Below are 14,056 nucleotides of genomic sequence, written 5' to 3'. Positions count from 1 at the left end.
AAAAAAAATCCCGAACTACACATATGCAACATGATCGGTTTAAAGAAAGGCTCTAAAAAGGAGGGAGCCATGCTTGCCAGTAAGGCAGGCTTATTGTCAGGGTCCGCATATTAGTCAGTGACAGGACAATCTGTGTCACCCAGTCTGTCGGCACGGAATTAAAATGCTCCCTTAATCCATGCCAGCCTGTACTTTTAGATCAAAATAAGCAATAGACAACAAAAAGAAGTCCATCATCGTGAGTGCTTTTAAATAACTGCATTTCTCTGCAAATTGCTTGCTTTTGGATAGAGCAGCGTGGCACCTCACCAAAGACATACCTTTTCACGTTGCCACATAGCAGAAGAAAAAGAACCATACCAAACCAGAAGAGAAACACTGCTGACTTTACATGGCTGCTCAAAGGCGCGTACATAGCTGGCACATCGTACAGTTGAAAAAACGCACAGCTGTATAAAATGATCATTTTTAATCGTAGACTTTTCAATGTAGTGATACTCACTTTGTCAGACAGGTCCCAGATTCTTGCTGTTCCATCATTACTTGCAGAGATAAATATGTCTTTTGAGGGGTGCGTTGCTAAGCCCCAGATTTCCCCTTCCATGTGACAGTCAATCAACAAGTTTGAAGCAGCATTTTTTTCCCCTACTTCAAGGATTTCTCCATCTTTTGTTCCCACTAAAATTTTCCCCTGTTTGTAGCCGAAAAAAAGAATGAGATGGGTTGTCGGTATAACAGACAGGATATATCAATAGCAGTAAAGTACTGATGTACTGCTGAAATATCTGCGATAACTCATCCTGATTTATACTGCTTGTTCATGCAGCATCTTAAAAATAGGAGAGGAAAACACTGACACTTTCACATTTTGAGATCTCATACCATGTTCTGGTGTTACTGTTGAGTGACCGTGGTGGATTTCCATCTTGCCATTAAGGATTTTAATTCAGATCAAAGTGTTTACATGCAAGTTGGCAAAACATGATTCTCATATCTCTAAGATAACTAATATAATATTTGGGCAATAATAAAAAAAAAACAAACACAAAAATCAAAACAGGGCTTTAGGCTCATTTAGACTATTTAAGAGCACCTTGCATCTACTGTTATCATCTAAACTGCTTGAACTTTCTTGGCAAATACTTGGAAAAAGCATAAATAGACACAGTTTGGAATTGGTTAATGGCTACTTGATTAGAAATATTAAACAACATTACCCAGTGTTGTAGTTATTAAAGAGCATGTTAAATCCCTGAGACTTGATATACAAAGTTAAACAGACAACATTCCATGAAGTGTTAGGTTGGACAGATATCCATCATTTGAAATAACACTCCTGCACCAGCCCACACTCCTTTCACAACATTTACAAGAACAATTTAAATGTGCAAGAGTGATTTTAGCATCTCAAATCACCCAGTTATTTCTATTGTTTCCCACTTTACCAAAACTTAAAGTCAATCAGTAATTCCCAGTGGCAACTTGTTTTACTTGTGACTTAAAAAAAAAAAAAAAAAAAAAAAAGCTAGAATCCATTCTGCCTAACTGAAGCACCTGAGCTGCACCTACATTTCACGGGAAGCAAATCTTGTAAAGTAGGTACCCAAATTCCTTTTGTCACTTGCGAAGAAAGGCGTGAGAGAAGGTCTTACCCTGGTGAAATATGTTCCTACTCTTAGCACTACCTTTTATAGTCCTTCAAATGCTTTTCCCTCTCCTTGCCGACCACAGGCAAGGCAGGCACTAAGCGTCAGAAATGTGACCTTTGTGCAGTTTAAAGCCTATCAGGGAGCTCAGGAAGACGAGTCAGGAATTGTCACTAAGTAGGCAGACAAAGCTTCTTCCCATAAATTTACAAAAGTCTTCTCTCGTGTGTCTCGCATCCAACCTCCACCAAGAACAACATGCAGTGATGCGTGCCAAAGTGTAACATCTGCCGCACGAGCTCACTTACTTTTCCTCTGCAGACGGAGCGCACACACTCAATGAGCTGGCCTGTCTCAAGCTGAAATGCTCGGCACCGTTTCATCTCTTGATCCCATAGCTTTACAGCTCCCCCTTCTTTAGTGCTGAAAAGAAGTGTGTTGTGTTACCCAGATGTCTCCTTCTGCATAGGCTACAACAAATCCCATATGTAAATCCCATCAGTATTTTCTTGATTAAATAATAAAACATACATTGAATTACCTTCTCCTGTATTTAAAGACACCTCACTATTGTGCAATAGAAAGTAAATAATAAAAATGTAAACGTATCACAGTTCACGTTTTATAAAACAACGGTATCATGCCTAATTTGTAAAAAACAAATTGTTCTCTTGTCACTTAGTCTGAAATTTCTGTCACCAAAATAAGCTCAGCAAACATGTTGCTTCCAGTAAAATGAAGAACTTGCTAATCACAGAGCCTCCACTGGGCGAGGTTGTCTGTAGTTTGACAGAATTAAAAAATTAAGAAAAACCCACTTATGCCAGGCTGGCTGGAGCTCACGTGACAAGGAGCTTATATAGGTGTTCACATCAATTGCTAACTTGAGGTTTAGTATGTCCTTTGCAGAGAATGTGCATTACTGTGACTCTTGAGTGCCCTACTTATTAGTCCTTTACTTACAAAGGCACGTGGGCACGTTATGTAAAATTTAGATTGCTACAGCACAGACACCATTTATCTCTGGGAAGCATTGTGTACATCTAGGATATTGGATAAATAAAAAAGAATAAATCATACAAGGGACAAAAGTTGTGGACTTTAGAAAGATTGTATGTCTTACGGTCTCTCCTTTCCTCCTGTAACAATGAGTCCATCTCGAAGAGTCGTGTACATTGTAAACACTGGCCCTGTGTGAGCTTTTGCCACAAGTCTAATCAGAAAATGATCCTTCCAGACGTAGACATCTCCATTTATGGCACCAGTAAATGTAAGGTTATTCTGCAACAAATAGCAATGATCTCTGATATAATAAATACCTTAGCGGTTTGCTCAGCTTGAATTAAAATTCTTTTAGCTACTGCATTTCCTGAGAAAAGTCAACTACACAGTGAATGTAGGAATCGAGAGAATGAGTTTAATGACTGCACTCTAACCGTGTTCCTTTGAGATGTTATAAATCATATGTGTAAGGCACATTCACCTCGCGCGTCTCATCTTGAGACCTTTCAGGTGGATGTACTACTTCTGCTACGCGTATGCTATGTCATGTCTCCTGCTGGTGAGATGGACGGCAGGTTACCACTACTGAATTCTAAGTGACATTTCTTTCTTCTTTGAGTATGTGTCAGCGAGAATCCCAGTATAGGGGACTGGCAAGCAGTACCTTCAAGATGTTGAAAATGAAGTGTATAAACTCAAATGCAGAACTAACTCAACCTGTTACCTACTTTAGGCATCACAGCAATGGCATAATTTCTCATAAAAGCCATGAAAGCCCTCCATGGAGCAAACTGGTCAGAGGTCTGGGACTCCCTGGGGAATGGAAAAAAGTAGCAAGTATTCTGCATTGCAAACGCTCTTTTGGAGTGTGCTGTGTTAAATGGAAAAGCTTGCCTTGAGAACTAAAGATGGTCTGACCTTGAAGTCCACTGACTGTGAAATAATAGATACCAGGAAAAATCGTAAGGGAACCCTTTTGACGGGGATTCAAAAGAACGTCTCATGTTCTGCAATAAACAGCAATGGTGTCTGTTGAAGGAACTGGGAGAAAGAAGGCCCAGAATAACTTTCCACCATTTGAGACAAAAACGTAGTGCGGCTGTATCCCAGAATGTCCTGTTGACTTTGGCATTCAATGGACCTGGATGAAAGAGTGAGGTCCATGGATACATGCAGAAGCAGAGGGTATGCGCACAGCCCCTGCTCTATTAAGAACAATTTACTCATGCTCCTGTGACATGGACTCATACTTCCAGTGGGATTCAATGACACATACTTGAGGAAGAAAAAAAAACATTCTGCATGAATGACATATGCTAATGCAGTTGAGTTCACCTGCTGGTTTTGAAGGTGCCCCTTACGAGACATTAGTTTTATTATTGTAGAAAAGAAAATGGCTGTTGGACTGTTTCTACTTGGAAAGTACAGGCAAGCAATTTGTTCTAATATTACATTCTGCTTCTTTTTTAAAATCAATTCTGGTGTCGTTACTTTCCATTACACTACTCCTATTTTGTACTGGAATAATGCCATTGGAATAGAAAGAAATGTTTTGTGTTAAGCAATTTTTGACAGCAAAGTCACTTGTTTTGGGCACAAGGAGGAGGATTTGGGAGCCTAATTTTATACATTCACATTTCACACATTCTTACTGTTGTCCAGGGTGATAGATTAGGAGCAAATTTAATTGGTGATTTGTATAATATATGCTTAACCTTTACAAAGGTAATTTCTATGGGGTTTCCGGATGAAGCAGAAGGTATTTCAGACCTTAGTATCATAGTAGCACTGCTTTTTCACTCTTAATGTGCATTATTTTCCTTAACTATGAAGTCTAAAGCACAGTGCTACAGTTCCTTAATGATCACACCAGAGAGCATTATATAATGTCACCATTAGTTGGATCACTAGCATATGTCATACTAAATACTATCAGCAGAAAAAGAGCATTGCAGAGCCCATACACAAAATAAGAGTATGACATTTTTCTAAATTAACCTCTGAAGTGCTAAATAATGAGCAAAGTAAAAAAAAAAAAAAAAAGCCATGGCAGCTGATGCTGTAGGTATGCACAGACACTAATAACAAATGTTCACTGACAGATAAACCCAACCGTGTTTAGAAAACTTATGCGAGGATCTAAAGAACTACACATCTCAAATAAGCAAGAGCTCCATGGTCTTGCACGGTCCACGCTGTCCCGGGTTTCAACAAAGGAAATTGACACTCGCAGTTTTAATAAAATGTATTATAAAATTCTGTAGCAAGTAATTTGAACTCACTGCTCCGAAGGCAACAGAAAGCATGGTTTGCATTTTGGCATCTTCCATGGAACCAATGACTCCTTTCTTATAAAGCAAAGCACTGCCAGCTAATGTCCAGAACTTCATGTGTTTTACCCCAACAGACACAAACTGAGTGTCTGAATCTGGGCGGAACTCTACAACGAATATCCTCTCCAGGTGTCCTCCCCTGCTAGCAACTTTAGCCCCTGTTTTAATTAGGAAAGGATAGAAATAAAGTTAAATTTACCTGCAAAATAAGGCTCTGATATGACTTTATAAAATAAATTGACCTGCTATTGCATTAGAGAACTGTGTCTCAGATGCTGAAAACTAAGAAAATCTGAACATTATTTAGTGTATCAAATATCTTAATTCATGCAACCTGCCAGGTCCCTGGTTATTCCATTGCATCTGACAGTTTTAGGAAATGCAGATTGAGGTCTTCATAGCATGACTTGTCTCCTTGGTCAGTGAAATAACACCACAGACATTCTGAATATCATCAATGAGTTACCGTCTGGTGAAACACACAGGGAAACATCTAGGGAGCTGAGACACTTCTCTCCCCTCCACCATTTCTGAAGATGATAATTCTTTTCTGGAAACGACTTCCCAAAGGCCTATCTACAGCACAGAATTTCAAGTTCAAGTATTTTAGGAAAAAAAAGAAAATACTTAATCTAATGGAATTTTACATTAAACAACATTCTTTCCTTAATTTACTTCTACTTACAATAGAAGTTTAAAACTTATTTTCTTATTCATACTTTCTAGCACTTTGCTATCTCCTTTAACCGATTTTGTGACTTAGGGAGCCATGATACTCAGAGTAAGAACACAAATCTATTGCAAAGACTGGAAAAGCAAATAATGGTAACACAGTTCTGTTAGGCTGAAGGAATATTCTTCCAGAGTTACCTTCTTGCCACCTCCACACTGTGATAGTATGTTCTGGATCAACTCCCACTGAAACCAGAAGTTTGCCAGTTGCACTGAAGTTAACGTAGTTGACCCCTTTGGTGTGGAAGCAACGCAGCATTGAAATCGTTTGCTTACTCATAGCATCCCATATATGAATTGTAGGCGTTGTACCTACATGCAAAAAGATGCATTAAAACGAGATTAATTCAGCATCTGGAAAGCTTCAGAGCAAAACAGGCATTTTCAAGAACATTGAACCTCAACAGACACTTATAAGTTGTGGGGTTTTGTTTTGTTTCATTTGAAGATTAACACTACTCAAAAAAAATCATAATAGCTTGCAAAACACAGGGGGGAATCATTGTTATTTCATGAAGTAAGACAAATTCTAAAAAGAACAACATAACATTTATGAAGAACCTCATGCAAAAGAAATTGTCTGTAGATGTTTCACTTGTATCCGCGATCCACACAGATACAATGAGGTTACATGAAACTTTTACATAATTCTGCTGACTAAAATTCACAAACGAATCAGCCTTACCTGGAAATTCTGTCATATCACCTGCATTGTGAGAGCAATGGCAAATGAGGAAGCACCAAGGGAAAACAATAGGTGAAATAAGTCATGTTTCTAATGCTGAAGTGCCAGCATCAGCACCAGAAGGAAAAAAAAAATTAAAAATTTGAAAATGGGTATGGATTAAATCAACAAAACAAATAAGCAGGAATATTGTTGAACTTTTTTGGGTATATTGCTTTTTATACACAAATATCGCAACAATATTTAGTACTTTTGACTTTAAAAGATGGTATTTAAAAGAAATGCTAAAGACATGCAGTTTTTAAAAACTATTAAATTTAAAAGTTAAATGAAGCTGTAGTTATACAGACTATCAAGCAAAATCAGAAACACTGATTTCATGGGCTCTTATTGACAGACTAGAAAAAGGGCCTTTAACAGTTACCTTTTCCATGTCATAGAAATCAGTATTTTGAACCGGAGCTCTGACAATATGTACAGATTTTTATGTTTACTCAACATTCAAATTGAAATGACAGCACTCGGTACAGGTGGCAAAGATGGTTTGTCAGGGTCTTCATCTACTACTATTTTTCTGTCCCCTGTTAAGTTACTTATTACAGAAGTTATGGACTTGAGTCTCCTCCTAGAATGATATGAATTAGAAGGACACCATTCTTCTTCACAAAATTAATTATTCCGGTATTAAGCTAGCTTAAGTGAAAGGCAACAGATCGTTCTCAAGGCTTGGGACAAGCAATCCTGCATTCCCCATACAACGTTTACTCCTGCAAAAGGGACTAGGGAATCTAACAGGACTCTCCGTGTAAATAACAAACACATAAATACATATGGTTTCACAATTGGCCCCTTACACGTGTCATAACTTCTGTTGAGATTTCACTCTATTTCTTTCCTTTTCCATATAGCTTTTGTACTTCTGCATAGGAAATTTTCATTATTGTATTTTCACTGCAAAGCATGTTGCTGCTAAACAGCACCTTGGATACAGGAAGGAAAAAGGGAATTCTGTAAATCTTACGATTACAGATTAATGACATGATTTAGTGCAGTTTAGCAAAGCTTGCTTTCAAAAATATAATTGTACTACAATTAACTCTAAAATCCAATGACTCACAATCAGAGATGAAATGGAAATCATAAGAAAATCCTGAAGCTTGATTACCTCTTTATAATCAAAGAAAAAGTTTGAGGACAGTAACACTGGCATGTCCTGGCAAAATTCCTACACAGAAAAGCCCAACATAAATCAGTGCCCCTGATAATTTTTGAGTAAAACTTTGCTGTATGGAGAGTCACCTACCGATCTGGCTGGTAGCCACAATGTTTTTATACTTCGGGTGCTGATTCACAGTTAGGCAGAGAATGTCATCAGTATGCTCCAGGTAGAAACTCTGACTACCTAATAAAATTCAAACATGTTTTTATTCACAACAGTATTGAAGGAAAAAACACTACTGAAGCAAAGACGATTCAAGCAGCTCGTTGCTACGTTCATGCTGCACACTCCAGGGAAAGGATGGGGGTAGGGCAATAACTGTGTCGACAGCTGCTCGGCTTTCATTCCCAGGCACCATTACCAACTGCACTACGAACGTAACCATTAACATGTATATTTACAAGCAGTATTTGGTAAATTAGCTGTGCCCAGGGAACCAGGAGTCAGCCCAAGATTCATTCTGTAGCTTCCTGTGACTGCATGAAAACGCAAAACCAGCAAATGCAGGGCCCAGGTTTCCTGGTAAACTGAAGGAGTCAGTGGGAAGCGAAGTGAAGAGCAAAGCCCTGTGAAGTTTATGCTTTGCAATATCCTCCCAAGGGAACGGGCCCAAGATGAACAGATGGGACTGTGCTTCCCAGCTCCATGGGTCAGAGGCCGCGCTAGGACTGGAGTCCCCAAAGGTCACCAGATGTGACAGCTTTTCAGCCTCTGCTCCTTCTTGGCAGACCGGTTCACTGTGGCACCAAGAGGGAATAAAATAAAGGCAAAATTCCTTTTATTTCTGTTTTTGTTTCTTGAGATATATGAAGAATACAGAGATGCTGCTGCTACAACTTAGGGACAGATACATTTTTGGTGGTTTTCCTCCTCTTCATTACCCAAAAGACAGGGAATATTTCTACCCCTTCCAAAAAGCATCTTGCTCACAGTGTATTGCATCAAAACGTACCCTTCTCTGGAGTATGACTTTGCTACAGCAACTCAAAATGAAACAATGGATGTTACTGCTCCTAATATTTTCGGGGGTAGTAGTCATTTCATGACCCAGGTGCTCTCCTCTGAGAAAGCCATTCCTGTGTCTTCATCAGGGATTTTAGCAAGGCACAACAGCAGAAATAGAACAGGTTCTTATTACACTTCCTAGCAGAATCTCCTACCTGCCGAGAGGAACAGGGTGGCTCTACAGGATGACCTGAACAGGAGAAACCATCAATCTGATGTAACAGCCATCTAAATTTTTTTGTGTTATTTATCAAGATGCAAAATGTGAGCAAGTTACAGGAACGTTAAAAAGTTAAGACTTCCAATCAGAAATATTTTACTTGTACAGCATTTTTTTATCTCAAAGTATTGTTTGAAGTCGAATTACCAGTAGAAAGATTTTGAACTACGCCTGCTGCAGCTGTGTGGAAAATAATATCAGCACCATCATTTAGGTAATGAAGGTTGTTGCGACAATCAAATCCTCTGTATCCAAAAACATGGTCTAAAGCCAGCTCCTGGTCAAGTAAAACAAAAAGAAAGAACAAGAGTGAAATGAAAGCAGCAGCAAGGAGATTACAGAGCTTGGATCACATAAGCACAGTTCTAAAGTAATTACACAAGCTACAAATGTCTTGTAGAGGCAGTAGAATAAACAATAATTAATCAGTTATCAGCAGTTCTTCTGCTACTTTATTGAGGCATGACATTCTCGCAGACTATCTACAACACTTTAATCAGTCCACTAAGACACTGGCATTTATATTATTATTTTTTTTTAATAATTCAGCAGGCTGTAAATGTTTTGTTTCTGTAAATTTCCATTCGAAATATGTACAACTTCCAAAATTAATCTTCCCATCACAGTTTAATAGCTATATAGGGTATCAGGTATTTGTAAATATCTTCACTTCTGTTTTAAGAGTCTTCCAAAATCATTCTCATAAACTACCAAATTTTAACAGACCAAATTCTCACCTTAAAGTTCTTATAAGAAGCAAAAGCAGGCTATAAAGTAACTCTACAATTAAAACACTAATCAGAGGTGTCATTTCAAGCTTACAATAAAAAATTGCCAAGGAAATTTCCTCCAGAAAAACAGTGACGGTTAATGGATTGTTGTTAAAGTTGCTTTTTAGCCCAGAAGACAGACTTAATGAATCTGTCCCAAACATAATTACAGCTTACTTGAAACAATTTGAATTGACAGACAAAGCAATTATTGCAGATTGTCCACACATACCACAGAATATTCCTTGTGCAGCATATTATGCGGCAATTCAAAAGAGTTGCTTGGGAGGCCCTATAGTTTGGGGAAAAAGGTATGTTTCCAAAGTAAGTGAGCAAGTTTCATCATTCGAAATCACGCACGTGATTTTTTCTTGTGTGAAAGCGCAGTTTCTGACTGTATTTCTCTTGGGGTTATATAGTGAGTGCGGCTTCTGCTGAGGATGCACCTGCACTTTGGCTCTACCTCCCCTTCAAATTGAGAGACAAATTTGGGGTTCTGAGAGATCGGATATTATAGGTAAGCTTTAACACCCTGAATCTGAGGTTCTTTTTGGCAGAGGCTGCTGTCTATCACATCATGTGGTGTTTGCCACCAGAGCTGAAAGCTTTCTAGAAATTTCTTTCTCTTCTCTTCCACCTATACAGGACTTTATCTGTCCTCGAAATAGGGATGAATTTCACCCAACACTTAGTACTTCTAAAGCAAATGAAAAAGTATTAAGCCTGACCTCAACCAGTTTCTTTTTTTTGTTGATATTGTTCTTTTGCAGTTTTTCAGGTTGAGGAGCAGCTCTGCTAACTGGTGGCCTGAAACAAACATTTAAAAAAGAAGACAATCAGTACGTTGGAAAGCAAAATAAAACCTCCAAAACCATAGCATTTGTCTTGTATGTGAACAGGAAATGGCCAATTGCAACTGTGTGAACTTAATGCCTAGCTTTTTTTAGAGTTGTACAATACGCTGACTAAAAGCATATGCATTTTAATGGAAAGAGCAGAAATAACATTGATGCAGATATTGTGAATGAGTGGTAGAACAGACCACTGTACAGCAATTTTATTTTTTTAAATGATAATGATTTAATCCATGGGAAAATTCTTGAATACTAAGTTCTAGTAAATTGTTGCTTTCAGAAATGATCTAAATTATTTTCCACAGCTGGCAGTTGACCTTTCCCCAACCTTGCTGCTTCTGAGAAACTCCATCACAAAACCCTGACGAGACTTTGTTAAAATCTTCTCAAAATCATATTAGAGATAAAATTATTACATTTTGAAACATACAAGTCATTCATCTGTGTGAATGTAACAGATACTAAAGCCAGCAAAGCATTTTTATATAATTACGGTTGCTAAAAGTAGCTAAAAAGACAAATGTAGAACACAGACGGAAACAAAATTTGATTCTTGCAAATGGTCTTTAAAGACAGATTAGCCTTACTGCTACTAGTGATCCTTCCGAGAAAAAAAGAGGAGGCACAAACCTAAAAGGAGGAGAGGGAGCTCAGCCTCTAGAATTTCACGACCTTACAAACTCAAATGTCTGCTGCGCAGGCTCCACTGTAGATGACCATTGAGTTAATTCAAGCATTTAGGTGTAATTCTCCCTTTCTGTTAACAGAAATTCACGAGGGCTAATTCTCACCCTGTCAACAGCAGAACAGAGCCGTAAAAATTGCACTGGATTACTGGAGAAGTTACCCCATAGAAATGTCCTAGATTCTTTATCATGTTTGATCATCTTTTACTTAGAAAATAGGTCTTGCTAGAAGGTTGGGGTAGAAGTGGTGATGGCAAAAGAATAAACCCAGATATTACGGTTAAATGTGTGTTCCAAAACATCACTTGATGGCCGTTGTTAATGACATAAACTCCACCCCACTGCACGCCTTTAAACTCCAATTGCAGATGCTGGACGTGGGGTTAAAAAACAGCGGGGTTCCGCAAGTGAAAAACCAAAATGCCCGGCCTCAATTTATTTTATAAACACTCGAATTTGGAAAGAATTTCCACAGTTTAAGATTTCGAAAAGGTGTGAACTTGATATGCTTTATATATGCTGTGAATATTAGATTGTTCTCGTCCTTATACTGTAAGTACCTCTAATTCTCATTTTTGCAAAAGTTAACTGCAGAAGAATTAAATGCCTTTTGCTTAGAGGGAGCTTCTTTTTCGGAATTGGATTTTTTTTTTTTTATAGAAGGTATTAAAGGCAACAATCGACAAAACGCACAGCTAGAACACTTATGGCCGCACAGCGAGAATACTTATTGCAGGAGTAAGGAGCGTGAAAATCTGAGCTCTAAAAAAGACAGAACAAAGCTTGAAGTAAACAAACTAACCCACTTCTCAAGCAAACACACAAACTCACTAAGTGCTAGCAAATTACATTAGCAGGTGATCTTGTGACATTAAAAGAGTGAAAGAGTTACCTTGATCCCCTTGTAAGCAGCAAACAAAGCCAAGTAAGAAACTTAATACAGTTTAGGTGTACTTCTGACCACTTTACTCATGCACAAGCATTTTTAGAGTTGATCAGTCATTCCTTTGTGGCACAAAACATGCTATTCAAGCATGCCAGCAAAAACTAAAACAGAAATTAAAGAGTGCACCAGTCTACAAATTCAGAAACATCATACCCTGGCATCCCTGGCTATACTCTGAACTAAAGATCCTACAGGACAGAGGGGAAAAAAGGAAGCTACATCCATGCTTCCTGCACACTTTATACTGAAGGAGAATGTGATTCCATGTGTGTGTTTATTTTCAGGTGCCCGACAGGGATGGAAACTGGTAGAAACTTAACAGTCTGTTAAGTTCACTGTTGAGAATTTCGCACAATGGATGCTTGTTTTCTACCCTAGTTCAGCCTGCAATTTAGCCTCATAATTGTTCGTTCCTAGGCCAACTTACTTACGGGGACAGCTTGTACTTTTTTGTTCACGGGGGAACAAGTACCTTTATTTTCTCTGAAAGTGGTCAATCAAGTCACGTTACATAACCAGCAGTGGTAATTGGACCGAATAGCAGCGCAGTCACCAGTAGAGGAGGAGTGGAGGAAATTATTACAAAACTTAATTCTCTTGCAAAATAAAATCATTATGTGATGCTAGAACAGCAAAAGCCACCTCAGCCCAGATTTACTAGGGCCTTTGAATCAGCACTTATGAAAATAATAAGTCATTTTCTTGTATGCTTCCTGCTCTTTTTTCTGTTTTAGTGTAATTTTAAAATGGATCACTTTTACATTTCTTTCCCTAGGAATATTAGTTAAATTTTACGACAAGAGCAAGCCAAAATTTTTTATGAATGCAAGAGAACACTACAACTATGACATGATTGATAATCACTAGTTTGTAAGCACGAGATTTAATTTGGAAACATACACATACACACACATACTTTTATATATATATCTAGTCACACTACACACAAACACAAATGTGTGCATTCATATATACACGTACATGTATATATACACACATGTATGCATTCATTGCCTTATTATCACCTTAATAAAACAAATGTAAAGCAGCATCAAATGAACTTTCATTTTTAACAAATCTGTGACTACACCTAATTTATTTTGATACATAAGATGGCAGTCTCAAGACAAGAAATTTGCACTGTAGCAAATTACATATATTTACCCTTTTTTGACCTATGCAATCTGCATTGTACATTCACAGCAGTCTGTGCTTTTTCTGTGCTGTGTGCCGTTAGTACTTACTTGACAATTCCCTGCCTCCAAAGGAAAGCAAGTTAAAACATAATACAATCATTAACGGTTTCTTTCCAGTGATTTAAAATAAATGTGCTTAATATTACGTTACGGGATGAATGGGTTCCAGGAAAGATAAGACACGGTCAGACATTAAAGGGCTTTCAGGTCTTTAGATACTGTGAATACGGCAAATAAAATTTCTGTTACTAATGATTATCTTGATGATATGCTTACACAAGTATGCCCAGTTATAAATCAGTGAGCTAACTCCAGATTTAAACTGACATATTCTCACCCACTGTCTTCATGGGTCTTCATGCAGAAATGTAAAAAGGTGCGAGTGACAATTCATTTGCTCTCACCTAAGCAAGAAGGCTATCTGAAACAGCCAAGGTGAGTGGAAAGAGGAGCCTAAATCACGGGTGAACAGGCAGCACTAGGACAGAGAACAACAGATGGACATACTGAGAGTCAGGCGAGGGGGAAGAGGGAATGACGTCTTGGGAGAGCTGGGCACACTGAGGGAGAAAAGAGATGTGATCTCGGAGAACAGGGCCAAAGGAATAGGAAAACCGAGTTCGATCCATTTAGACTGAAAATAAAGGAGAGAAAAAGCAGACCAAAAATTGTTATGATGATAATTGTTATGTCCTATGGGACAGGGATAACCAACTCATGTCTTTAGAGCACGTGGCATAATTGTTCTCTGATGAGCGACAC

The 14,056-nt window shown here is 38.2% G+C and overlaps 1 protein-coding gene across 2 annotated transcripts in view; it reads right to left on the bottom strand.

Moving 5' to 3' along the window:
- EML6 (EMAP like 6) overlaps positions 1-14,056 on the bottom strand; it is a gene marked incomplete at both ends in the record, with an annotated part of 116,015 nt that overhangs the window by 5,995 nt on the left and 95,964 nt on the right. Inside the window, 9 exons of one of the 2 annotated variants that reach the window (XM_082480602.1) lie at positions 503-691; positions 1,955-2,069; positions 2,770-2,927; positions 4,931-5,139; positions 5,852-6,025; positions 6,399-6,419; positions 7,702-7,800; positions 8,990-9,119; positions 10,341-10,419. In XM_082480602.1, coding sequence (XP_082336728.1) covers positions 503-691; positions 1,955-2,069; positions 2,770-2,927; positions 4,931-5,139; positions 5,852-6,025; positions 6,399-6,419; positions 7,702-7,800; positions 8,990-9,119; positions 10,341-10,419 — 1,174 coding nt within the window. The remainder of the gene's footprint in view (positions 1-502; positions 692-1,954; positions 2,070-2,769; positions 2,928-4,930; positions 5,140-5,851; positions 6,026-6,398; positions 6,420-7,701; positions 7,801-8,989; positions 9,120-10,340; positions 10,420-14,056) is intronic. The other variant, XM_082480603.1, reaches the window with a different exon arrangement.

The sequence above is a fragment of the Vanellus vanellus genome (assembly GCF_965231255.1).
Source record: "Vanellus vanellus genome assembly, chromosome: 3".
In the NCBI taxonomy this organism is placed as follows: Eukaryota; Metazoa; Chordata; class Aves; order Charadriiformes; family Charadriidae; genus Vanellus; species Vanellus vanellus.
Note: the sequence above shows the minus strand (reverse complement) of the source record. Positions and strands in the feature narration are given on the sequence as shown.